We start from the raw sequence: 25746 nt of genomic DNA on the forward strand, positions 1-25746 counted from the left end.
CAGAAAGTATTCAGTCCCCTTCTCTTTCTCTTATAATGTCTTACCCTTTTATTCCTTTTTCTTTTATTATCAGTCTACACAAAATAACCCATAATGACAAAGCGAAAACATGTTTTTATTGAAAATGAAGAAACTGATGAGTCTGCATGTACAGGTGTTGGACAAAATAACGGAAACTCCTAACAATATATCAATATCAATTACCTAATAAGAAGTAGGTCCACCCTTTGCCTTCAGAAAAGCTCCAAGCCTTTTTGCAATGCTGTCATACAAGTCCTGAACTGTCTAGTGGGATACTGCACATTCTTCAAGAGCCTTCAGTTCCTTGAGGTATGAAGAAGGTGGGAAAAAAAAAAACTCTGGGCTGAAGAACCTCCAATACAGGTTCAATGATGTTCAGAATGTGGAAGGCGTTTGATGTCATCTTGGTGTTCATAAAACCACTTTTGAATTAGTTTGTGTATGGGGCCATCCATTATCCATATGGAATACATCATGAAAGAACAGTGTTTGCACCATAGGGTGCACTTGTCCCTGTAAAATGGCCTCATTGTCCTTGGCTGTTGTATGATCACGCAAAGCAATCATTAGACCCAGTGACTTCCACGAAATGTCTACCAATACCATTATGGACCTCCTACTCATGTTTGGCATTTGGCAACAAACATGTATTGTGGGCTGAAAGTGTCCTTTGACTTTCTCTAAATGTAAACACTTCAGGATGTTGGAAATAGGGTGGAAAGATAACTCATGAGACAATTTTACTTTCCCCCATTGCTCATGCGTCCAGGTTCTGTTCTCCTTACACAAAGTAATGTGACTTTTTGGGTTGGGCTTGGATGCAAGCATTTTCTGAAAGGCAACCCGCCATAAATTCCAGCTTTGTGAGGCTGTGCTTTTGGGTCATTGAGCAACTACCCTGTTGAATGTCTGTCGATCCCCATAAGACGTCTTTTGGTCCTACCTGACAAAATGAATAATATTAGAGTTTATTAGTTTTGTATTATAATTCCCATCTGTTTATATAATCCTGCATCGAGTATTGTGTGGAATTACAATGTTACTAGTGCAGAAGAAACTCGTAACAAACAAAGTGTTGGGGGAAAATGCCCCACTACTAGTTCCAGAGATATTTTCAGTAACCTGTATTTATTAATACAGAGATAATTGCTGTGTAACATTAACAGGAATTCATATTTATTCATATATTAAGGTGACATTTCCGTTACAATCTTTCAGCAACACTGCAGTTGCCCTTCAGATACTTTTCAACAGGATGCTCGGAATGCAAAGCTATTGATTTTGTGCGTTTTTCGGCAAACTGTTATTCAAAGACAACATTCGAGAACCGGAAGTCCAAATGTTGCTGCTGGTAGATTAATGCTGCTTCTGTGACGTTGATTAATAACACAGTAGTAGTTATTTACTGTTTGAAACCACCAACCACGGGTCGAAAATGGAGTCCTTTATTAAGTTCACAAATCAAAGTCAAGGAAGGGATCGTATTTTTAGGTATGTCATTGGTCTTGGCTAAGTGGGATAGTTTGGTAAATTGGCTTAATTTAAGTTAGTTGTTTGTAGCTAGTAAGCTAGTTAGCGAAGTTAATTAACTAATTACTTTTCTTTAGCTAGCGAACTAAGGCAAAAGACAACGATGCAGCTAATTACATAATTTCAGTCTTATCTAGCTAACTCTAGGTAACTAGCTAAAATGCCAGTTTTTCCACTTTCTGTAACCCAGTTTCTTTGCTAACTTAGCTTGTTGGCAAATCATATTTTGTCCTGCTGAGCGTATATAATATAACTGTTATTATGTCTGATTTGTATTTCAGGACAACCCAGTATGCGTGTGCCTTGTCGAAGTATTTGCTTCGCAATAATTCTGCAAGGAAAGGGCTTGTTTTGAAACTGCAGAGTCTGGAGTCCAACATGAGTTCTGGAAGGAAATGTGAGTTTTTACATGTTCACTAATTAAACTCCCCTGAGACCTTCTGTTGTTTTTGGGCTTCACACATCATCGTTAACTTTGCCAAATTGCAGAATGAATCATTATTACAGAAACGTCCGTTTATTATTGTAATTCAGAAAAACAAATGGTGTGGTTTAAAGTAATTGCACTCCATAATATTCGATTGTCTAAAATTACTACAGTTAAAAAGCTGTAACTATCAGAAACCTTCTTGCACTTTTGTACTGGCAATTTGGCACACAGTTAAGCTGCAAACCGCTCCAGTTTTGTAATGCGGATCATTGGTATTCTGTGGGATTCTGTGGTATCAGTTTGTTTGTTTTTAATGAAAATGCACTATTTTGTTTTGAGATTTTTGTACCTATTTAAGCTTTTTGTGACAAATCAAAGCACCAATAAAGCCCACTTTTCCCCCCTCTCTTTAGATATACTGAAATCCAAATACAGATTCCTAAATGGAGTCCGGTAGAGAGAGGCATGAGTTGTCCTTTTATTTATGGTTGTATGCGTCTAGTTGGTACAAGCTTCTCTCTCTGGTATCATTGAAAGTATTTCTCATATATAAAAGAGCAGGCATGGCCAACAGTTTACTCCCTAGAAAGAGATGAGGTTGCTATGATTCTATGCACGATCGTGTTACTCTGCATTTTGTTTATATCACACAGACCAGAAACCTGTGTGCTTCTTCACAGCATCCTGACTCCACCTCTTGTCTTGTCCTCAACCACAACAACCTTATCAACATATTTCACTGTCAGAATGTTCCCTTTCTATGCTGGCAGATTGCAGATGCTTGAGAAACACAAGTACAGCTGTAGAAATATACAGAGACAATAGAATGGAAAAGTATGGACAGTATGATTCACATCACCACTCTCAACATATCTGAAGTGGGGAATAGCAAGGGTATGAATATTTTTGGCCACATCTGTATTGCTGCCTTGCCTAAACATCAGATTTACCATGGTGCCATGAATAAGCCTTTGTAAGGACAATTCTCTCTTTAAGCCAGGATGTTGAATATATATGTAAATGTACTCAATATAAATATGTAAAGGTACTCTAGTTCATCTTGTTGTAATACTGCAGTAATTCAGGTATTGTAATCAGTCAATATATTGCTTTTCTGGAGTATTATCCAATTTCCAGATGTGGCTAAATATGGAAACAATTTAGCTGAAGTCAACCGACAAAGAAAGCTTTCTCCCAATCAGCGGGAAGTATCTAAGGATTGTTTTTACTTTGCAATTATTTTGAAAGTACAAATTGGAAATATAAACAGCAGAACCATATATACCAGAATGATATAATACTATGTGAGATGGAGGTGCTAGGGAGGTAACTTTGGTCAACTCTGGGTTCAAACTTGGACAGGTACATTTCTGTGGCAACATATTCACTTGAAGGTTAATTCATGGCTAAATACATTCACCCTGCATTAAATGACTGAGGTGCTAGTTGAGGAACAATGAAATCAGAATCCCTACCTCATAATGGTTTCGTCATTGTCCTACAGTACTCCATAGGGGACACGCAGGAGAAATGGAGTCAAGGGAATAAATATATGAATGCTTCTTTTTTGTTTGTGTTAAACATGTTAATGGTTAAATACCTGAGAATTTGCAGATTTAGTAAAGCAAGAAGAATGCATTTGAAAGGTAACAGTAAAACGTTTGTATGACTGCATATTTTATTCATACAAATCGGGAAAAATATGCTTGTCATTTATAATATCAGTAGGACAATATCAAAGACAACATTAATGATGGGTATTAAAATAGCACTGCAAATCGCACACTATTGCCTACTGTATAAGAGAGAAATCTTCCTTCATTTACAGTTTGGCAGACATGAAAACATGGCGCTGTGAATTTACATTAACTGCATTTACCCAGCAATGTCATTGGATTTCTGTAGGTTTATTCCTAGAAATGAAGTTCTGTGCTGATATTTGATTCCACTGTCTGTATGTGATGACTGCCATGAGCTTGTGCTGAGTTTTGTTCTTGTGTTTTAGTGTTTAGACTGGGGAACACTGTGAATTCCATTGATGCTGCCAAGCGGACCCTGAAGCTCTCTGACCCTGTATTGCGCCTCTGCCTGACTGTGGCCAACCTCAACCGGGCCTGTTACTTTATCTGTGACAATTTACTCTGGGCCAGCAATGTTGGTCTTGTCCATGGAATCGACAAGGAGCGTTGGAGCTTGAATGCCTCTCGTTGCTACTTCCTTTTCCTGGTTATGAATCTGACCAGAGATGTGTACGTTATCACTCAGATTATGGTTCAGAGAACCAGAGAGAGGGAGTTTCGACAGAAAATGGATCTGCATCTCAATGACAACCCTGATGTGGCTACCGTTATCGTTCCTCAACTCGATGCTTTTCTCTTCCTGCTTATTGAGAGCCTTAAAAGCCAACCTTCAGTTGCTATAGACACAATCAAAAACATTTGTGATCTTTTCATTCCACTGGACAGACTGGGCATGTACCAGTCAAACCCAGGGGTAGTGGGCTTTTGTGGTCTGATCTCCTCTCTCTTGGGGATTGTTTCAGTCTTGCATCCCGGTTTGAAAATGAAACCATAACCAAGAGTTAAAGGGAAATGAAAGAGACTTCCACTTTCCCTCTTATCAGGGACTGATCATTAACTGAGACACCAGATGGGTACAATTAATCCTTAGGTGGAAGTGAAAACCAGCTTGCTTTTGACCTCGTAGGGTAAGAGTTGACTACCCCTGTGACAGAGTTATTTTAAAATAGCCTCACAAAGTGCAGTGGATAGCAACTCGCTAAGATTTATTGTCAAATACTGATGAGCCATAATTTTGCAGGGGTTAGTCAAACACTGATGAGTCACAACTTTGCAGGGTGCACTTGGGAGCAAACCTTTCAGATAGTTAAAGATGCATTGTGGGATTTTGGGCCGCCAAAACAGGTCACTGAAACGGTGTGCTATTTCATGTGCAGTTGGGTCAGGAAATATTTGGACACTGACACATTTTCATAATTTTGTCTCTGTATGCCACCACAATGGATTTGACATGAAACAACCAAGATGCAATTGAAGTGCAGACTTTCAGCTTTAATTCAAGGGGTTGAACAAAAATATCGTATTACATTTTTAGGAATTGCAACCATTTTCATACACACAGTCCCCTTGTTTCAGGGGCTCAAATGTAATTGTACAAATGAACACAATCATAAATTAAATGTTTATTTTGAATACTTTGTCAAGAATTTGCAAGCAATGACTGCTTGAAGTCTGGAACGCATGGACATCACCAAACACTGGGTTTCCTCTTTTGTGATGCTTTGCCAGCCCTTTACTGCAGCTGTCTTCAGTTTGTTCGTGGGTCTTTCTGCCTTATGTTTTGTCTTTAGCAAGTGAAATGCATGCTCAATCGGGTTAAGGTCAGGTGATTGACTCGGCCATTGCAGAATATTCCACTTCTTCATCTCGCAGTTTTTCTTGATTGCTAAGACACATTTCTTGAAAGCTGCTCTCCTTTTCTCTAAACTGTGAACACACAACCCAATTTTCAAGCTACATTCACAAAACCTCAGACTCAAAACTCAAAACAGTCCAATCTGTGCTCAAAACTGAACTATGTTGTCAAATCGTGGCCCGGGTCAATAAAAATTAAAAACACTACTGAACAGTCACTAAACACTACGTAGAAAAATAGAAAACACAATGCTCAGGACATGAAGCTGGAGAAATAAGTGTTTATTGTTCACTGTAGGGTAAATGCATGTTGCAAAACAAAACAAAAAACTGTGCATTTACTCGTAGCACTTGTAAATACAAACAGAAATCTTATGCGTTTGCCACTTGTGTAGAGTAAGCCCATGTAAAAAATAAAGTACAAAAATATACAAATAAGTGCATTACTCAGCCACAGCATCATGTCTCCGTACTGGGTCAGGCCACAGGACTTCATCCACATCACAGGCCACATTTTGTCTGGACACGCAACGGGGGAGAAAACCCCTGGCATGCCGTATCCAGGCTTGGCATGCCTCCACACCTATGTCACCACAGGCAAGTCCCATGGCTTGCAGGAGATTTACCCTGGTTTAAGGTTGGCGTTCATATACCTTCCACCGCCATGAGGAGAATTCCTCAATGGGGTTTAGTAAAGGGGAGTACGGTGGAAGGCAAAGATTGATGAAACCTTGGTTCATATTGAACCACTCTCTAACCTGGTGACTTTACAGATGGTCTATCACCCAAAACATACTGCGAAAGCAAACCAGGAGTTTACAGTTTCTCTCAATTGCTAAAACACCAAACCCTATTGTCTGAACCAAATGGTGAGTGTTGTAGGGCCCCAGGTTGGCATGATGGTGGACAACCCCATGATTGCTGATGGCAGCACATAATGTGACATTGCCACCACGCTGCCCAGGAACACCAACAATGGCCTGATGGCTAATCACATTACAGCCTCTCCTTCTCCTTTTGGTGAGATTAAACCCAGCTTCATCCATGTAGATGTTTTCATGGGGTCTTTCATTGCATCCAGTTGAAAAACCCTCTGTAGAAATATAGTTTTGTAAGTGATAAGGAAAAAGTGATTTAGGCCACTACAGTAAATCACTACTTAGAGTAATCAACATTGAATGTGTCTGGATATATGCCAACCTGTACATACTGGAATCTTTGCTCTTTGACTCTGTCGGAGTTGCGATCAAAGGGCACTCTGTATAGCTGTTTAATACACAGTCTGTTGCGCTTGAGGACACGATCAACAGTAGAGAGGCTGACACTGTTGATACCCTCAATTTACATGGTCCTCAATGATCTTCTGCTGAATGTCACTCAGTTTAATGGCATTGTTCTCACGGACCATATCAACAATTAGGGTCTCTTGGTGTGGGGAGAACATACCTGTCCTCCCACCCCCATGTGGCAGTCTTTCAATTCTACAAAAAGAGAACATGGAGTTACAAAAAATATACATGGAATACTAGGCCTACAAACAGTTAGACCAACCCTCCATTACATTACTACAGTACATTGGTACAGTGATGTACTGAAACATATTTACTTACAGTATACTGTGGTACAGTATGTAGTATGTCAAACAGTAATTGCTGTCAACATTTACATACTGTACTATAATGTCAAAAAAAGGTAATTACCTGTTCTCTTCTCTAAATCTTGGGATTATGGTGGACACAGTGAATCTACTGGTGTTTGGTTGGACCCTTTGTCCAGCCTCCCTCATGCTCATACCATGGACAAGAACATGGTCAATCACAGTAGCTCTGATTTCATCAGATATTACTGTTCTTTGTCTTCGCTGACCACCTCTCACACAAACTCTTCCTCTCAGATTTCTATCCATTGTAGGGCCTCACAAACCAGTGCTCTGTGAACTGGCTTACTGTATATGTTCCCTCACATTATTAGCCACAAGTGTGATCAATTTTGAGTTGTGTTCAAGTGGTGACACCTGTGCTTTAATTGTGTTTGACTTTTGTCACCTGTGCTCACCATTATGCAGCACGGGTGCATCACAATGAAAATGTGTTGGCAAGTTGTCTGAACAGGTGAAAAGTGCGTATGGTTTTGCCAAAAGAGTGATTGATTCAATCAGTGGGTTCAGGCAACTGAGCATTTGGTTCAGACAATAGGGTTTGGCGTTTTAGCAATTGAGAGAAACTGTAAACTCCTGGTTTGCTTTCGCAGTATGTTTTTGGTGATAGACCATCTGTAAAGTTAAGTGCCATCCAATCAACTTCACTGAATTTGGCTGAACCTGAGCAGACAATATGTCCCTATACACTTCAGAATCCATCCGGCTTCTGTCACATCATTAATAAACCCTAGTGACCCAGTGCCATTAGAAGCCATGCATGCCCATGCCATCACACTGCTTCCACAGTGTTTTACAGTTGATGTGGTATGCTTTGGATCATGAGCTGTTCCAAGTCTTCTCCATACTTTTTTCTTTCCATCATTCTGGTACAGGTTGATCTTGGTTTCATCTGTCTAAAGAATGCTGTTCCAGAACTGGGTTGGATTTTTTTAGATGGTTTTTGGCTAAGTCTAATCTGGTCTTTCTATTCTTGTGGCTTATGAATGGTTTGCATGGTTCACCTTGTGCTGAACCCTCTGTATTTGCTCTTGGTGAAGTCTTCTCTTCATGGTAGACTTGGATAATGATATGCCTACCTCCTGGAGAGTGTTCTTTACTTGGCTGGATGTTGAAGGGGTTATTCTTTACCATGGAAAGGATCCTAGGATCATCCACCACTGTTGTCTTCCATGGACGTCCAGTCCTTTTTGTGTTGCAGAGCTCTCCAGTGCTTTCTTTTTTTCTCAGAATGTACCAATCTGTAGGTTTGGCCACTCCTAATGTCCCTGCTATCGCTCTGATGGATTTTAATTTTCTAGCCTGAGGATGGCCTGTTTCACTTGCTCCATTGAGAGCTCCTTTGACCGCATATTGTGGGTTCACAGCAACAGCTTCCAAATGCCACACCTGGAATCTCCAGACCTTTTACCTGCTTAATTGATGAAGAAATAATGAAGGAATAGCCCACACCTGTCCATGAAACTGCTTTTAAGTCAACTGTCCAATTACTTTTGGTCCCTTGAAAAAGAGAGGGTTACATATTAAAGAGCTGTAATTCTTAAACCCTTCCTCCAATTTGGATGTGAATATCCTCAAATTAAAGCTGCACTTTAAGCCCCTTTTCATTATAACTGTAACTTTAATATATTTTGGTAAACAGCCAAAATAACAAAACTTGTCAGTGTACAATTATTTCCGAACTTTATTTGCTGTTATGTGCCCCAAATCACTTTGTTGTATTATTACTATTTGAACCAGCAACAAGTTCCATAAATGGGTGGACATGGAACTTTTAGAAATGCTTCTAATTAATATATTTTAAATACTTAAAAATATATGAATTAGAAGCAGTAGTTAGAGAATTGCAGATAGAACATACTAGATGGAATACTTTGAAATTGTTATTATACTGTTGTATGGTGGAAGGTAAGAGGGTGTCAATGTTTTAACAAAATAACTTGATAGATTATTATTATTGATAAATATTGACCTTCCTAGAATCTGAAAGCGCTTAATGAGCAAAAAACAAACCAGCAATATACCATAACATGGCATCATTATTATCTTGCATCATGGTTTACATTAACTAGCACTGCCACACCAAGCCAAGCCCATCAGCTAAGATGGATCTCTTGATTTCATGGCCTCTTTGGATAACTATTATGTGAATTTGCACAGGTTCTATTCGATCATAAAAGGCAGAATGCACTTTGGAAATAAGACCCGTAAGACGTACTCTAGCCTAACTGGTTGGAATTTCATGTTTACCACCCAATGTATAACACTGACATTTTTGCATTGTCGTGTGTTCTGTACTTATGTTGTCGACCACTAGAAGCACCATTGTAACACATTTGGAGTGTGTGTTAAAGTTTTGTACTTAGCAGTCAATGTTAATTCTAAAATTAAGCATATATACTGAAAATGTATACGAGTGTCTGCAAAATGTTTACTGGGGATTGTGACCAATGGGAGCATATGCCAAATGGTTTGGCTAATTTTCCATTCATGTAGCTACTGTGTTCTAATTGTATTATTTTCCTTGTGAATACCTAAAACACAGAAACCTTTTTAGTTTCATTCATCTTTCTCTTAATAGCTGCGGTTCAGCGTAGAGTTTCAAAGTTTGTAAATGATTGTAGATTTGTCTACTATCATGTGGAAAAAAGGTACAAAATGTCTATGCGAATAATGTAATCCATAATGGAAGAGCCTCATTTACAAAGTATGTCTATGCATCATTTAATGTAGGTAACAAAATGTTTTGGATCTGATTAAAAAAAACATCATTCACAATGCTTGTGTGATGTACTAAATACTTAATGCCCTTCAGAATTATTGTCCCTTTGGGAACATAAACAAAAGTCACATACATTGAGGCCAAAGGTTCTTGGCCTTTGTAAATGAGTTAATGGCTGTGAACAGTTATAATTATGGAACAGATGTTTTACCTTTTGTACCTGCTCAGAAGAGGATGCAAGTATATTTTGCCTGCATGCAGTGAGGATGGTTTAAAAAGGTAAAAAATCTAAAAGGGTCCCCACGTCTGCAAACTACAATTGGTCACCACTTCCATGCCAACAACTATTTGCTCATTTCGCTGGGAGAGACATTTGTCACCATGATGTAAACCGCAGCGCCTGGAGTTTTCTAAACTTAATTGGAAATTTGATTGGCCATATGAGAACCTTTTGCCTACAAACACCCAAGGTGGCTTTGGCAAAAAAGAGCCATGGTCATGTATAAAAAAGAAATATCCACTGTGTAGTATGGTGGTGCTATGTGATGTTTTGGGGCTGTTTTTCTGTACTGTAGGCCCTGGCTACCTAGTTAGGAAACATGGCATCATAGTCTGCTTCTGCCAAGAGGTTAAAACTGTCCTCCAGCAGGACAATGAATCAAAGTATTCCCCCAGACCCCATTAAACAACTGTGGGGTTGGTTGTAGAGGAGAATCCACCAGTAAGGACTGAATGAATGGTGTCTAATATCTCAAATGACTTTGTATGGAGCCCACCACTGTTCCCTATCTGCCAGTTAGGAAACAAAAAAAAGTTACACACAATCCTAACTCCCACGTGATCTGACTGAGGAAAAGATCCAAAAGAAGGTCGATTCAATTATGATCATATGATCATGATAAAAAAACCTATGTTTTTTATGAAATGAGCATACACAGTGACAAATTAGATGGACAGTAATGATTGCAAAATAAAATTGCAATGATTGCTTTAGTTGATTATATAATGTTGTGCATTTTTCCTGATATTGAGAAAAGTAGAGATGTAATGCACCTTCACCATTCACTATGATGTAGGTGGTCTATAAATAATATCAGTTTGTGGTGCAAGACATTTTTATAAAAATGCTGCAACATCAATTTAAGGAAATATATTGCTATAAAAATATTTTTGATAAACAGCTTTATTCTTTATTTTTAGAGACAATTTTACAGTTGTAGGCTGTTTCTAGTGGAAGAGCTGGTGATAAAGCATTCCCTGCTAAAGAAAAATATATTTTCCTTTTCACCAAGTAGAGGCTTCTTGTCTGCCTTGAATAGACAGGAGATGTGCAAAGGAGGAACTAACAAAAAAGGAAACATGGAAAGCAATAAATAGTTACATAAATGTGTTCTCATGTAGACAAACTGCAGGGATTTATACCGGACAAGAGATTCCATTTCACATTTGAGACATTTAATTGAGCATCAACAAAGTAAACCAGCAAAAGCAACACAATTACCTTAGAATCCGAGAGTTGTTTGATTTGCAAGCAGTATGCACATTGTGGGTGTCTTAACCAGGACTTTTAGCCTCAGCTATAGGACAACACATGAAAAATACAATTACGGGACCAGTCATTTTGTGCATTTTGTTTCAGTTGCAGGTCAGGCAAGTGAATTATGAAAATGTATGTAAAAGCCAATGTGACTCAGCTGTTCGAAGGCACCTTCCTAACTCCTGCATATCTCACAATAAGCACGTATTCAGGTGAACAGCCTCTATATAATGCACAGTGAAATCCTGTTCATACCTTGCTGTTTGCATGCGCCCTTCATACCCAGCGTGTCCTGATCTCACCCTGTTGTAATCTTTTTAAGCGCATAACAGCTGATCCCAATTAGACAGCAAAATGTATTTGAATTATTTCCACAAAAGATGTGGGCACAATCCGGATATGGAAAGGTCAGGACCAAGCCTGCATTTTGAAACAAGATATAAACAGGGTAGGAGACACTGGTGTGTGCTAGTCTTATATGCTTTCCACAATACCACAGTAGCAAACAATAAACCAACACGTGACAGGATAAAGACCTCTTCTGTGTGTACGTGTCCAGGATGAGTCGAGCACTTCGGAAAGACCTTTCAGACACTTATATAACGTAGCTCTAGAACCAGGTGATTTGGGGTTGGATGAGAAAAGGTCCTTAACATAGTCAGTTATTTTTCTACTCTGTTCATGATTATCAAACATGTATCCACAGACCACTCTTAAGAATGCGGGGAAATAAACAGAAAAGTAACCGATGACAAACACAAAAGAATTAAATCTCATGGTAGAGGAGAAATACACCAACATTTTTATGTAACACTTAAAAGATGCTCAGACATAACTCACTGTACTGCAAACATCTATTAACTTAAATTCAGCATTTCCTTCAACCTAAAAATAAACCAACTAAAATACATAATCCTGAAACATTTAATTAAACTGTGCAGATTGGAAAAAAGAGATTATGTAAATATCATTGACATGAAAATGTATGATGGGTACGTTAAGGCAAAATGAACTTCCTGTTTACACCCATCTTAAGACACGAATTAAGTAGCAAGATAGTGTATTGACAGTCACATTGATCGCAATACTGTATCTTCAACCCACAGATTGAAGAGAACTATGTAAAATCCCAGGTACATCCAGAGAAGTTAAGTTAATATGGTCCAGTTTTGTTTAAAGGCATCTACTGCACACCAACACATCCAGTAGCCCAATGTTGGAATGGAACATTCACTATTTCAAAATGAAAATACAAAATAATGGTCCCATTTTGGCAATCACTGTTCGCAGGGGTGAAATCTACTGAACTGCTACTGCAACTCCATGAAATACAATGTTACCACCAGTTATCACAGACATCTCCTACAATGCATTGTCAACAGCAAATCAGGAAATAAATCTAAAGAGATCTCATTTGAATTATTATTCATCTGTGATGTACAACACAGAATCTTATTTCTGAGCCCTAAAACCATGTTGAGCCAACACCAGAAGCTTTTAAGCATTGCACTTCATGACTGCATGGAAGCAATCCTAGGTTTTTTTGTTGCACTGAGAATACATTTATACAAGCTTCGAAATTGCTTATGCATTTCACCCAGTCTCACAAAAGTAATAGACTATTGAGCAAAGTAATACAATGAATTAATAATGTATGATTTTTAAATGTTAGAAAATACTGGCTTAACTAGTGAGAATAATGTATCCAGGAGAAGTAGGTAATAGAATGCCAATCTCTAAATATCTATTACACGAAATGTGCTTTTGGGGTTTGATATTTTTAGATTAGCGTTCTTTCAATAATGTAGTGGTTTAAACAGAATCACAGAAATATACTATATAACAATGATGGCACGTTCCTCTAACCTACAAATGTCAAATTCTCTAAGATTTTCTGGACCAGACGGGGCAGTTGTTTCCATTCCAATGGCCCTAACTTGATGAAGCATAATTCCTCAATTATTTCAAATAGGATTATAGACATTGTAACATTTGGGTCAGATTCAGACGTACAGGATGTTTGATTGGGGTGTCCAAATCATTGCACTGACTGTCATTAAGTTTAGCGATGATTGTGTCATTTAGTGTTACTCCTTTTTGTTGAGGTTGAAAATATTTCCACAGAACACTAATTATCCTCAGTCTTTCCCTAATCTTAATCCAGTGATTACAACCCTTTTCTATAGGAATCGAGATCTTGTTAGTTTACATCTATACATTCAGTGAAACAGCAAACCACAAATTGTACTGGTTACTTATATATACTGTTGCATGGTTAGAAGACTGGGTCTGAAGAGCATTTATTCTCATCTGTCCATATGATTGTACCGTCAAACTACTATTTCCCTGTAGTTATGGCAATAGGCCTAACCTTAAAAGCATTGGGCAGAAAAGTTCATGTACATTTAGCATTATGGGTAGAAAATTATTTGGCTTAAACCATGTCATTTCACCATTTATACGGCACAATTTCCAGCCATTACAATGCTTGTCCTCAAAAATGAAAATATTAAAGGGCATTATTTGATCACAAGTCAGTGGTCTTTGCCCACCTCATATAAGAGAACTTGGCTCCTCTCTTCCATCAACATTGGGAGGAGTAAAGTGAATGTGTGATTCATTATGTGATTCCAGGTCCTTAACACCCAGGCTTGGTTGGCCGGTTGTTTGGTCCACTGACAGTGTCCCCCTGGGGCAGAGTGCAGGCCCTTCACTATGAAGGGGTCTGTGTATGGTCATAGTCCAGTATCAGACCTTTGATGTGGGACAGTTTTTGATGCAGGTACTCGCATCGCTTCTTCTCTTCCCGGTAACCAGGGAACTTCTGCAAAGACAAGGCAGAAAGCTGCCATTATGGAACCACAAAGTCTGTCATGTATTGATTATTGTAGGAGATCACCTTAATAACATTGATACTATTGCTAAGGTCACATGACTTTGTGACATCATTCTGTCCAGGCTAAACACGGAGTTCAAAACAACCAATGAATAAGCCAAGTAAGTTTACGACAGAACTGCCTGTAGCAGTCATTACTTACTTTCTTATACTTTCTGTATTTCTCCAGGATTTGCTCCTCCATGACCTGTGAGAGTAGAAACATTCCATACATTCAGTTAGTCGAAGTACATCGGGTCTTCTCATGTTTAACCAAAATGTATTTAGTGGTGTGTGGAAGTGATGTCAGCTCCTCGCACACACCTTGTATTCCTGTGTACCGGGGGACAGAGTGTTGATCTTGGAGCCTAGCTGAACAAACATCTCTGTGATAGTACCAATCCGATCATGCAGAGCTCTGTACTCATCATACTCTGCACAGAAATCCTCCTTGTACTGCTGCCGCTGCTCTGACGCTGTGATAGTGTTGTACTTTCTGGAATGAGAACAACATATCGTGAGCTGTCACTTTAACAACAACAGGTCTCTGGCAATCCATCCGGTATATTCTGTCAGAGAGGTGACGTGCAACGGCCGCATTCGTTCATTGGTTGTTCTCTCCAGCAGGTGGCACTGCAGATCAGCAGTGAAAGTTGCCTTTTACAAAGATGTGCTCTCAAGATGTAGAAGTGCAAGACATTAGATCACTTGTTTTTCTAAGTCATTCTCAGTGAAGCTGTGTTATTACTGAACATGTGACAGACTATTTCAACTTTCACATTTTCCAATATTTACGGGAATGTTTTTAAGATGAACCGAACCCTTTTGGAACTAATCTCTTTCCCTTCACAACAAGAGAGGTTCAGGTAGTCTTACATTTCAACAAAAACACTGAAGCAACAGATGGTAGCAAGAGTAACTGAGACTTTGAAAGGCCACATCGGCTTCAGTTCTCCAATGTTTACAGTGTGCAGGGCTTCCAGTAACCCAGCAGGACAACTCAACAAGCCAGTACTAGGGTTTGGAGCAGGTCTGAATGAAGCAGTGTGTTTGAACTTACATTAAATAGTCAGGTAACTCCTCCGGTGAGGTTCGAGTGACAGGTGTTTTAGCCCCTTCGTGGTCTAAAGATAAACACACACAGAGGAAAAATATTAACCTGCCAATGCAAACGTGATAAAGCTGATTTTATACCAGGGCTGTCGTTTATCACTGCTGCAGATAAGAGACCTGCTTCAGTGCAGACTGTGACGCTAGCGTCGCCCCACACTGGGAGGCAGAGCAGCATGTTGACTCGATGGACTGTTGGTCACCCAGCTGTTCCACAGTAAATCATCTACATATTAGCCAGAGAAAAGGGTGATGGGTGCTAACAAGAAGATACATATACAACACCCTTTTCACTGATGTGGTGTTCACTGCCATATAGACAGATAAAGTCTGTAACCAAATCTATTGGGAACTGTTCCAAAGGAGTTTTTATCTTTCTGAATATAGGTAATAAAGACAGGCATTTTGACTGATCTTTGAAGCAAAGTACACTCACCTAAAGGATTATTAGGAACACCATACTAATACTGTGTTTGACCCCCTTTCGCCTTCAGAACTGCCTTAATTCTACGTGGCATTGATTCAACAAGGTGCTGAAAGCATTCTTTAGAAATGTTGGCCCATATTGATAGGATAGCATCTTGCAGTTGATGGAGATTTGTGGGATGCACATCCAGGGCACGAAGCTCCCGTTCCACCACATCCCAAAGATGCTCTATTGGGTTGAGATCTGGTGACTGTGGGGGCCATTACAGTACAGTGAACTCATTGTCATGTTCAAGAAACCAATTTGAAATGATTCGAGCTTTGTGACATGGTGCATTATCCTGCTGGAAGTAGCCATCAGAGGATGGGTACATGGTGGTCATAAAGGGATGGACATGGTCAGAAACAATGCTCAGGTAGGCCGTGGCATTTAAACGATGCCCAATTGGCACTAAGGGGCCTAAAGTGTGCCAAGAAAACATCCCCCACACCATTACACCACCACCACCAGCCTGCACAGTGGTAACAAGGAATGATGGATCCATGTTCTCATTCTGTTTACGCCAAATTCTGACTACCATCTGAATGTCTCAACAGAAATCGAGACTCATCAGACCAGGCAACATTCTTCCAGTCTTCAACTGTCCAATTTGGTGAGTTTGTGCAAATTGTAGCCTATTTTTCCTATTTTTAGTGGAGATGAGTGGTACCCGGTGGGTTCTTCTGCTGTTGTAGCCCATCCGCCTCAAAGTTGTGCGTGTTGTGGCTTCACAAATGCTTTGCTGAATACCTCGGTTGTAACAAGGGGTTATTTCAGTCAAAGTTGCTCTTCTATCAGCTTGAATCAGTCGGCCCATTCTCCTCTAACCTCTAGCATCAACAAGGCATTTTCGCCCAAAGGACTGCCGCATACTGGATGTTTTTCCCTTTTCACACCATTCTTTGCAAACCCTAGAAATGGTTGTGCGTGAAAATCCCAGTAACTGAGCAGATTGTGAAATACTCAGACCGGCCAGTCTAATAATCCTTTAGGTGAGTGTAGATATGGGAAGTGTTTATGACAAGCGTCTTAAATGGAATGTGTTTATTCATACAAATACAAATACTGGACAGTCTTGCCAGTAGATCTTTTTGGCTCAAGTAAGCTGATTAGGGGGCTTTTGTTTAAAAATGGCTTGTTATTTTTAGACATAAGCCAGGTGCACTGTTATTGCCATTATAATAATCTATTCAATTCATCTTCTATCCTTCCCATCATTAAAAACATATACTTTAAAGATCTGAGTGGTAACTTTTCTTACCATTGAGATTTTCCTGGTTCTGCTTCAAGTCGGGACTGGTCTCTATCCAGTCTTGTTTTAAGCGCTCCCGTTCTTTGTCTTTGTGCTTTTTGGACTTCTTCTTTTTGTGCTGGCCACTGGCTAGCTGCTTTTCAGTGCACATGGATGGCTCAATCAGTGGGGCCTTGGGGCTTGGTACTACTGGTACCAGTTCGGTCCTATCCTGTTGGGGAATATTGGAGGAGCCTCCCAGTTTGTGTCGTGTGTAGAGACCATTAGGGCTTCCCTGGACGTGATTGTTGGTTCTCTCAAACTCGGTTTTTGTCTGTACGCTGGTGCTGCCTGGACCAGATGAGCTGCGAGGTAAAGTGGGACCGAGATGTCCATTGGAAGGAGACTGCAGAGGTAAACTATGATCTAATAGTCTTTGCTTCTTTGGGGTCTGACAGTCAGATTGGTCAGAGGGCATGGTGCGTTTCTAGAAGAAAGAAAAGAGAGGTTTTACCTGAAAGAAGTCCTAGATTTTAGAGTAATGGGTCAGCGGCTACATTAAAAATCCTAACTGGCTCCTGAAAAAGCCAGTGACTAAACTGCCTCCAGCACTCCCATAAATAAAAAGCAGACGCTGGCACACTAAGAAAATGTTGCTCTGATTCCTCCTCTTCACAATATTATTCTGCAGGAGGCCTACATCTTGTCAAAGACAACACTGATCCACTAGATCACCACTTTGAAATTCATCTCTGCATTCTCTTTTGTTTCTAATCAACCTTCAATGGATCAGAAAATAAATAGTGAAGAAGGGCAGGATGCATGGAGTTATTTGATACTTTATTTGAAGTTAGGTGAGTATTTACCACAGAAGGAGTCTTGACCGGGCTGAGTTGTGACGGAGAATCCCCTTGGGTTTTGTGGAATGAATGGTTTGACTGGAAACTCTTCAACTGGCTACTGCTGCTCAGTGGCTGCAGTTTCCTGGAATATTACAAGGGGAAGACATATTTAACTTGCTATTCTGTTTATGTTAGGGCAAATAACTAAAGCTTTAAACTTCATTTTGGACAGATTTATTTGTAAAAGAAAGCTAAACTTTATTTGCAATTGCATGGTTTCTAGTAAATTGAGCGGAGGAACCTTGGTAACAGAGGAAAGCATTAGTGTACCATTACTGTTCCATTGTAACTTCAGGATCAAGGTACATACATTACATCAAAGTCTGGCTTGACTTCACAGTTTACATGAATATTGGTTAAGAACAATAAGAACCAGCAAAGACAGGGCGGCGTCCAGGCGCTAAGGCGCAGGGCGGCGTCCAGGCGCTAAGGCGCAGGGCGGCGTCCAGGCGCTAAGGCGCAGGGCGGCGTCCAGGCGCTAAGGCGCAGGGCGGCGTCCAGGCGCTAAGGCGCAGGGCGGCGTCCAGGCGCTAAGGCGCAGGGCGGCGTCCAGGCGCTAAGGCGCAGGGCGGCGTCCAGGCGCTAAGGCGCAGGGCGGCGTCCAGGCGCTAAGGCGCAGGGCGGCGTCCAGGCGCTAAGGCGCAGGGCGGCGTCCAGGCGCTAAGGCGCAGGGCGGCGTCCAGGCGCTAAGGCGCAGGGCGGCGTCCAGGCGCTAAGGCGCAGGGCGGCGTCCAGGCACTTCAGTGAGCAGAACAATGGTGCCAGATAAAGACTTGGTTAGGCCAAACACTCCTCTGTCCACTGGCAATCTGTTTCCTCCAGCTCCTTCCTTACAGAAACCTCGCTGAAATAAGAGTTCAATCATACCTCTCACAGGAGCCACATGACCTTTTCAACTAGCTGATCAATGGAATATGCTGGCTTTCAGGACATTCCGACTGATCCACTGATAGAATAGGCTGGTAGCAGGATGCATTCTGATACTAATCACATCGTAATAAGGTTGCTTTCTGGGAAAAGGCTCTTTGTTGTTTTTCAAGAACAGTCATTTAGTGATGAGACAAGTAAACAGCAGCCGCATCCTGCACATGCAGCAGAACAACCGGTCCACTCCCATTCACTGCTCTATTTAGAACATCTGCAGTGTAACTGGGCAAAACAGGCAGTTGCACAATAAGGCAGCAGGTGACGGACACATGCAAATGCTTATTAGTACGTCAACGCCCCCCCCCCCCCCCAACTGACGAGAGGTAATTGTCCAATTACCAGAGCTAATATACTTAAAATAACTAGAAACTACAGACGAGGGGAAACTTCCACCTAACACTCGTTGATAGAAGTTAAGACAGAAATAGTGAATGGTGTGAAGGACAGTATCATGTAGAGAAGACAGGAGAGGAGAAGTACAAGCCACACTCACCTAGACAGGAGTCTTTGGATGAGCTGCTTCTCCTCCTCTAGGTAGCCGGGCCAATCCTTCTGTATGTGTCTGTAAAACTCATCCTTCAGAGTAAAGCTGTGGTCTTTAAGGTTCAGTTTAGCAACCTGGAAATCAATGACAAACACTTAACACCCTACCTCTTTGGTACTGATAAACATTTGACAAATATTAAGAGAAGTTCAACTAGCAATCTGTCACAGTTGAATAATACATTGTTCATCATTAACAAGTAACAGATAATGAACTGAATAATTATTTCAGCACTGTGCGCAGTTGGTCTCCAATACAGTACCAAATACAGAATACTTCAAATTCCTCTGACAGACCACACCTACAGTGATCTCAGAATAGATTTGGACAGTGAAGCATTCTTCTTTCGTTTATACACTCCAAAAGTTTGGATTTTAAAATCAATGTATTACTAAATGTAGATTCTCATCTTTTATTTGAATGTGTTTGTGCACATATTGGTTGCACTATTTAGAAATTACAACACTTATGTATATATAGCACAGTCCATAATTATTTGGACAATGACAGTTTTGTTGGGTTGTTTTGTCTCTATAATCCAGCACATTGGATGAACACTGCACACTGAAATTAAACAATTACTGAGAGGTTTAAGGGCAGACAGTCAGTTGTAATTTGTGGGTATTTACATCTGCAAATTCTGAACCATGTAGGAATCACAGCTCTTTTTGTACATATTTTTATACATTTAAGAGGACCAAAAGGAACAGACAATTTGCTGCTCCACAGTTTCTTGACCAGATGTATGTTGTTGCGTCAATAGTTCATTCATAAGAGATTTAACATGTCTAGAGGTGATTCTAGCTGCGGCATTTGCATTTGGAGTTGGTTTCAGCTGTCTCTCAGCATGAGGAATAAAGTATTAATGCCAGTAAAGAAGGCCATCATGAAACTGAAAATCAGACTAAATATATCAGAAACATAGCCAAAACAACTATTTAGTACATTGTTAAGACGCAAAACCGAGCAGGTGAGGTCAGCAACAGCTAAGGACCTGGTAGAACACTGTAGTACAGGACCGAAGAATGCTTGCAATTTGTGAAGAAAAAAAAACATTAAGCTGATGAAGACCCTCTAGGATGTTGGCAATGATGTGTTAAAGAGGACCATGAAGAGAATATTAAAGTATTACATCAAAGGGTGCAAACCTCTAGTAAGTCACAAGAAAAGAACATTCAGTTTGTTTAAAAGTACATAAGCCAGTAGAGATGAAGATGAACCAGCACAACCTCATCTATTAAACATGGTGGAGGTCTTATGGCATGGGCATATATGGCTGGAAATTGGAAATTGCTTACTTGTCTTTATTGATAGTGTGACTGCTGACAGGAGCTGTAGGATGAATTCTGAAGTGTACAGAAACATCCCTGCTCAGATCCAACCAAATGCCTCAAAACTAATTTGATAGCACTTCACCTCGAAGATGGACAATGACGTCAGACATACCATGAATGCAGCCAAGGATTTTTTAAGGGCCAAAGGTAAAATGTTCTTGACTGGCCAAGTCAATCATTGGCCTGAATCCAAGTGAGAGCTTCTGTTTCACTTATTGAAGATGAGACTGAAACAAAAATGCCCTGAAACAAACAAACTTAAAATGGCTGCAGTACAGGCCTGCCAGAGTATCCCCATGGAAAGTACCTAACGTCGGGTGATGTCTATGGGTCGCAGACTTCAGGTAGTCATCTTCAGCATTGATTGTAATTCAAATGTGGAGATTGACAGGACAAGTCAAGAATATTCCACTTTGTGGCCCTGAAAAACTCGCCAAAATAATGTGGCTCATTAACTTGCTTTCCAATATGTTTGCAGGCATTTGCTTGTACGTTTCAAACACTGTACACTTACGAATGAATTCTGCTGCAGTTCCAGTGGCAGCCATAACACAGTGCCTCACCATAATTCAAAGATGAGGTGAAATGACGTAAATCTTGGGCAGTCCTTTTTTCCCTCCACATTTTACTCTTGCCATCACTCTGGTACATGTTAATGTTCATCTCATCTCTCCATAAGACCTCATTCCAGTTCTATGCAGGCAATTTTAGATACTGTAACCTGGTCAGACTGTGTTTAAAGCTAACCAGTGTTTTGCACCTTCCAGTGTAGCCACTGTAATTCTGATGTTGACGTCTTTTGTGGATAGTAATGGCTGACACATCTATGTCTACCCCCTGGAAAGAAGTATCTGATCTGTCTGAATGTGTTCTTGTAGTTTTCTCCATTATGGGAAGCATTCCAGTTATATTATTTTGTTTCAGGTCGTATTTGATTACTGACCTGATCTGTGCTTGTTTTTTGCAAGCTTAAGGTTCTGGCTATCTTTCTCATTATTATTTCTTATGAATTGTTAGACTCATGATAGCTTCCTTGACTTTCATCGACATGGTTTGGGTCCTCATGTTGAGAGGCACAAATAGCTGACTACAAAGGCAAACGGAAAGCCTAGAATCAAGACTTAACATTATCAGCACTCTTATGCCTTCAGAAACACACCTGTCTACCCAGAAACACCTGTCAAGAAGGTAATTTGAGAGAATAACTAAGGCCAGGAGACACTCCACTTTCCCAGTGAAAACCCTATCTTCTCCACCACACATAGAATCACAGCTATAATTATAGCTATATGCAGAGGCAGCAATGACACAATCTCATCTTGATGACCACAATGGTGCTCCCAAACATGCTCAAAATTCTATTGTAAAGGGTGCCATTTGCATTAGCTTATGAGTGGCTGATCAACAGGTGTTTCCATTTGGTGCCCCTAGAGGGCTTTAGAACTTTCCAGAGGCACTTTTAGAATGGCAATATGTAAAATGTTTACTGTACTTGTAGCATAAATTACCAGAAGACATCTGCAGTTAATGTTTAAAATTAATGTTCAATATTATATTTTCCTACAAAATAGATTTGAGTGCCTGAGATACTTTCTTGCCAGTCTGTCCATCAGTTTGCATTGACTTTTTATCTCCTTATACTCGCTTCAGTCACTCACAGTACTATTCTTCCCACCCTAAAACACCCTGGACTAGCGAATACTATTCTGGTCCCGTTCGGTAAGGGAAGATGAGAAGTTGTGTTATTGATTAGAGGCAGGATTCTACACAGTGCCCCTTTAAAGACCCAGGCAATTCTATCAACAATTCTATCAAAGTTGCTGTAATGTTTTTAATGTGTTTCAATAACTCAAATTAAAATGGTTCATTCATCCCAAATGCATTTAAATCGGATCACAGTATGCACAAGTTGCATGTTATTTAGTTTTAGGCCCACTCAGTGAAACCAGTCCCCTTGTCATGCCAGAGTACAGTTTAGAAGAGTCACCTCATCCAGTACGGTTCCCAAGTCAGTCTTGTCCTTTGGACTGGCCCTCTCCCGCTCTAGCCACAACAATAGCTCAGGCTTCCTATAGGGCTTTAAGGCTAGGACGTGGATTATGCGGTCTTTCAGGGGCCTTAGGGCCACTGAGCTGGGAGCCCCGCTCCTCTTGTTGCTGGGGGAGTGCTTGTTGCTGCTGCTGTCCATGCCTGACGACAGACTCTGCTTCCTTTGAATCTTCACACATTTACCTGACAGAGAAAAAGAAGAACAAGCAGAGGCGCCATCATCAGAACAATTGGTGTTTTAGTCACAAAAATTACTGTCTTACACATCTAAGCTTCAGGCACAGTCAGTGAAAGTTTCAGCAATTACCATAGTTATCACTTGGATAATCAAGGCCAAGCAATGCCCTGGAAATGTGACAAGCAAAGACAGGAAGATTCTGTTTGTTCTAACTGCCTCTGAACAGGATTCTAAATACACTGACAATTCTCTGAATAGCCCAGCCACACATCACCTTGCCAATTATGCAAAAAAAGGCCTGGTTCTAAAGTGAGAGACAAGGGCCAGAGGCAAAACCTGCTGTGCTTTGTCTTGACAGATGATCTGTCATATTCAACATGCAAACACTACACACAGGAATGGCATCTTGCGTCCCTAGCAGGAAACAGCGCCTGAACAAACACCTGGCCACATCTCAAACAGCCTCCTCCATACACATTTAAGTGCTGGTGCGCAGCGCCAGAATTGGAGTACAGTGAATGGGTTGACAGCAAAGTTAGTCGCCTCCTGTGCAAACAGAGGGCCGTGGAAACTGAAACAGCTCATTTGGTCTCTCACACAACACAGAGGCCTTTTCTTTCCGTCTCAACATTAATTCACCTGGCTCCAAGCCAGCAGGACATGGCGGTTCTTATAGATATAGTATCTCCCAACCCTAATCTCATTCAAAGTTTAAGCTTTGAAGGTTGCCATAGGACAAAAGCACTACCACTTCATAACAACTATCATATACTGTACTAAATTATGTGAAACTAAAACTTAGTTGGATTGTATATGAAGTAGCTGACTCTACAATGGACATACTAAACATAATTTACATACTCCATAAAGTACCATTTATCTCCTAAAAGGCCAAAGTTGTTGCACAAATGGAATTAAATAATTTTAAAGATACTGGTTAACAAGTCATCAGAATCTCTGCATCCTTTGAAGTACAGTTCTGGAAAAAGTGACCACTGCAAAATTATCAGTTTCTATGGTTTTACTATTCATCGGTGTGTGTTTGAGTAAAATGAACAGTTTGGTTTTATTCTATAAACTACTGATAACATTACTCCCAAACTTTAAATAAAAATATTTATTTATAATAACAACAACTGATCAAAATAACCAAAAAAATATGCATTGTTTTCAGACCTCAAATAAATTAATATTCAATTTTCAACAACAAAATACTAATGTTTTAATTTAGAAATAACCCAGATTTTTTTTATCACAGCTTTCATGTGTCTCTGTCTGTTACATTGCTGTTGGGTGACTTTATGCCTCTCCTGGCACAGAAATTCAAGTAGCTTGGCTTTGTTTGATGTCTTGTGACCATCCATCTTCCTCTTGATCAAATTCCATCATCTTCTTCCGCTTATCTGGGGCCGGGTCGCGGGGGCAGACTTCCCTCTCCCTAGACACTTCCTCTAGCTCTTCCGGGGGGACACAGAGGCGTTCCCAGGCCAGCCGGGAGACATAGTCCCTCCAGCGTTTCCTAGGTCTTCCTCAGGGTCTCCTCCCGGTGGGGCGGGCCCGGAACACCTTCCCGGGAAGGCGTTCAGGAGGCATCCGGAACAGATGCCCAAGCCACTTCAGCTGACCCCTCTCGATGTAGAGGAGCAACGGCTCTACTCTGAGCTCCTCCCGGGTGACCGAGCTTCTCACCCTATCTCTAAGGGATCGCCCAGCCACCCTGCGGAGAAAGCTCATTTCGGCCGCCTGTATCCAGGATCTTGTCCTTTCGGTCATGACCCAAAGCTCATGACCATAGGTGAGAGTAGGAACGCCTTTGAGGCTCAGCTCTTTCTTCACCACGACAGACCGATACATTGACCGCATTACTGCAGAAGCTGCACCGATCCGTCTGTCAATCTCCCGTTCCATCCTTCCCTCACTTGTGAACAAGACCCCTAGATACTTAAATTCCTCCACTTGAGGCAAGAACTCTCCACCAACCTGAAGTGGGCAAGCCACCCTTTTCCGACTGAGGACCATGGCCTCGGATTTGGAGGTACTGATTTTCATCCCAACCGCTTCACACTCGGCTGCAAACCGTCCCAGCGCATGCTGAAGGTCCTGGTTTGAAGGGGCCAACACGACAACATCATCCGCAAAGAGCAGAGACGAAATCGTGTGGTCCCCAAACCTGACACCCCCCGGCCCCTGGCTGCGCCTAGAAATTCTGTCCATAAAAATTACGAACAGAACCGGCGACAAAGGGCAGCCCTGCCGGAGTCCAACATGCACTGGGAACATGTCTGACTTACTGCCGGCAATGCGAACCAAGCTCCTGCTTCGGTCGTACAGAGACCTGACAGCCCTTAGGACCCAGGACCCCATACTCCCGAAGCACCCTCCACAGGATGCCGCGAGGGACACAGTCGAATGCCTTCTCCAAATCCACAAAACACATGTGGATTGGTTGGGCAAACTCCCAAAACTCCCATCACCCTGTAGAGGGTATAGAGCTGGTCCAGTGTTCCACAGCCCGGATGAAAACCACACTGTTCCTCCTGAATCTGAGGTTCTACTATCGGCCGTATTTTCCTCTCCATTACCCTGGCATAGACTTTCCCGGGGAGGCTGTAGTTGGAACACATCCTCCGGTCCCCCTTCTTAAAAAGAGGGACCACCACCCCGGTCTGCCATCCCAGAGGCACTGTCCCCGACCGCCACGCAATGCTGCAGAGGCGTGTCAACCAAGACAGCCCCACAACATCCAGAGACTTGAGGTACTTAGGGCGGATCTCATCCACCCCTGGTGCCTTGCCACAG

General features: G+C 41.1%; 2 protein-coding genes across 3 annotated transcripts in view; one reads left to right on the forward strand and one right to left on the reverse strand.

Annotated features, from left to right (window-relative positions):
* Nucleotides 1-1400: 1400 nt before the first annotated feature.
* pex11a (peroxisomal biogenesis factor 11 alpha) overlaps nucleotides 1401-25746 on the forward strand; it is a 48673-nt gene continuing 24327 nt past the window's right edge. Inside the window, exons 1-3 of one of the 2 annotated variants that reach the window (XM_010901628.3) lie at nucleotides 1401-1512; nucleotides 1833-1948; nucleotides 3987-5016. In XM_010901628.3, coding sequence (XP_010899930.2) covers nucleotides 1457-1512; nucleotides 1833-1948; nucleotides 3987-4555 — 741 coding nt within the window. In that variant the 5' untranslated portion in view covers nucleotides 1401-1456 and the 3' untranslated portion in view covers nucleotides 4556-5016. Of the gene's footprint in view, nucleotides 1513-1832; nucleotides 1949-3986; nucleotides 5017-25746 lie in introns of those variants that run through there. The other variant, XM_034288234.1, reaches the window with a different exon arrangement.
* Nucleotides 10960-25746, reverse strand: part of LOC105028706 (RNA polymerase II elongation factor ELL2) — a 49543-nt gene continuing 34756 nt past the window's right edge. Inside the window, exons 5-12 of the mRNA XM_010901627.3 lie at nucleotides 22708-22952; nucleotides 19336-19460; nucleotides 17880-17997; nucleotides 17044-17500; nucleotides 15267-15330; nucleotides 14531-14702; nucleotides 14370-14414; nucleotides 10960-14155 (exon numbers count right to left, since the gene is read on the reverse strand). Of these exons, the coding sequence (XP_010899929.2) occupies nucleotides 14045-14155; nucleotides 14370-14414; nucleotides 14531-14702; nucleotides 15267-15330; nucleotides 17044-17500; nucleotides 17880-17997; nucleotides 19336-19460; nucleotides 22708-22952 (1337 nt within the window). The 3' untranslated portion in view covers nucleotides 10960-14044. The remainder of the gene's footprint in view (nucleotides 14156-14369; nucleotides 14415-14530; nucleotides 14703-15266; nucleotides 15331-17043; nucleotides 17501-17879; nucleotides 17998-19335; nucleotides 19461-22707; nucleotides 22953-25746) is intronic.

The sequence above is a fragment of the Esox lucius genome, chromosome 19 (genome assembly GCF_011004845.1).
Source record: "Esox lucius isolate fEsoLuc1 chromosome 19, fEsoLuc1.pri, whole genome shotgun sequence".
Taxonomy (NCBI): Eukaryota; Metazoa; Chordata; class Actinopteri; order Esociformes; family Esocidae; genus Esox; species Esox lucius.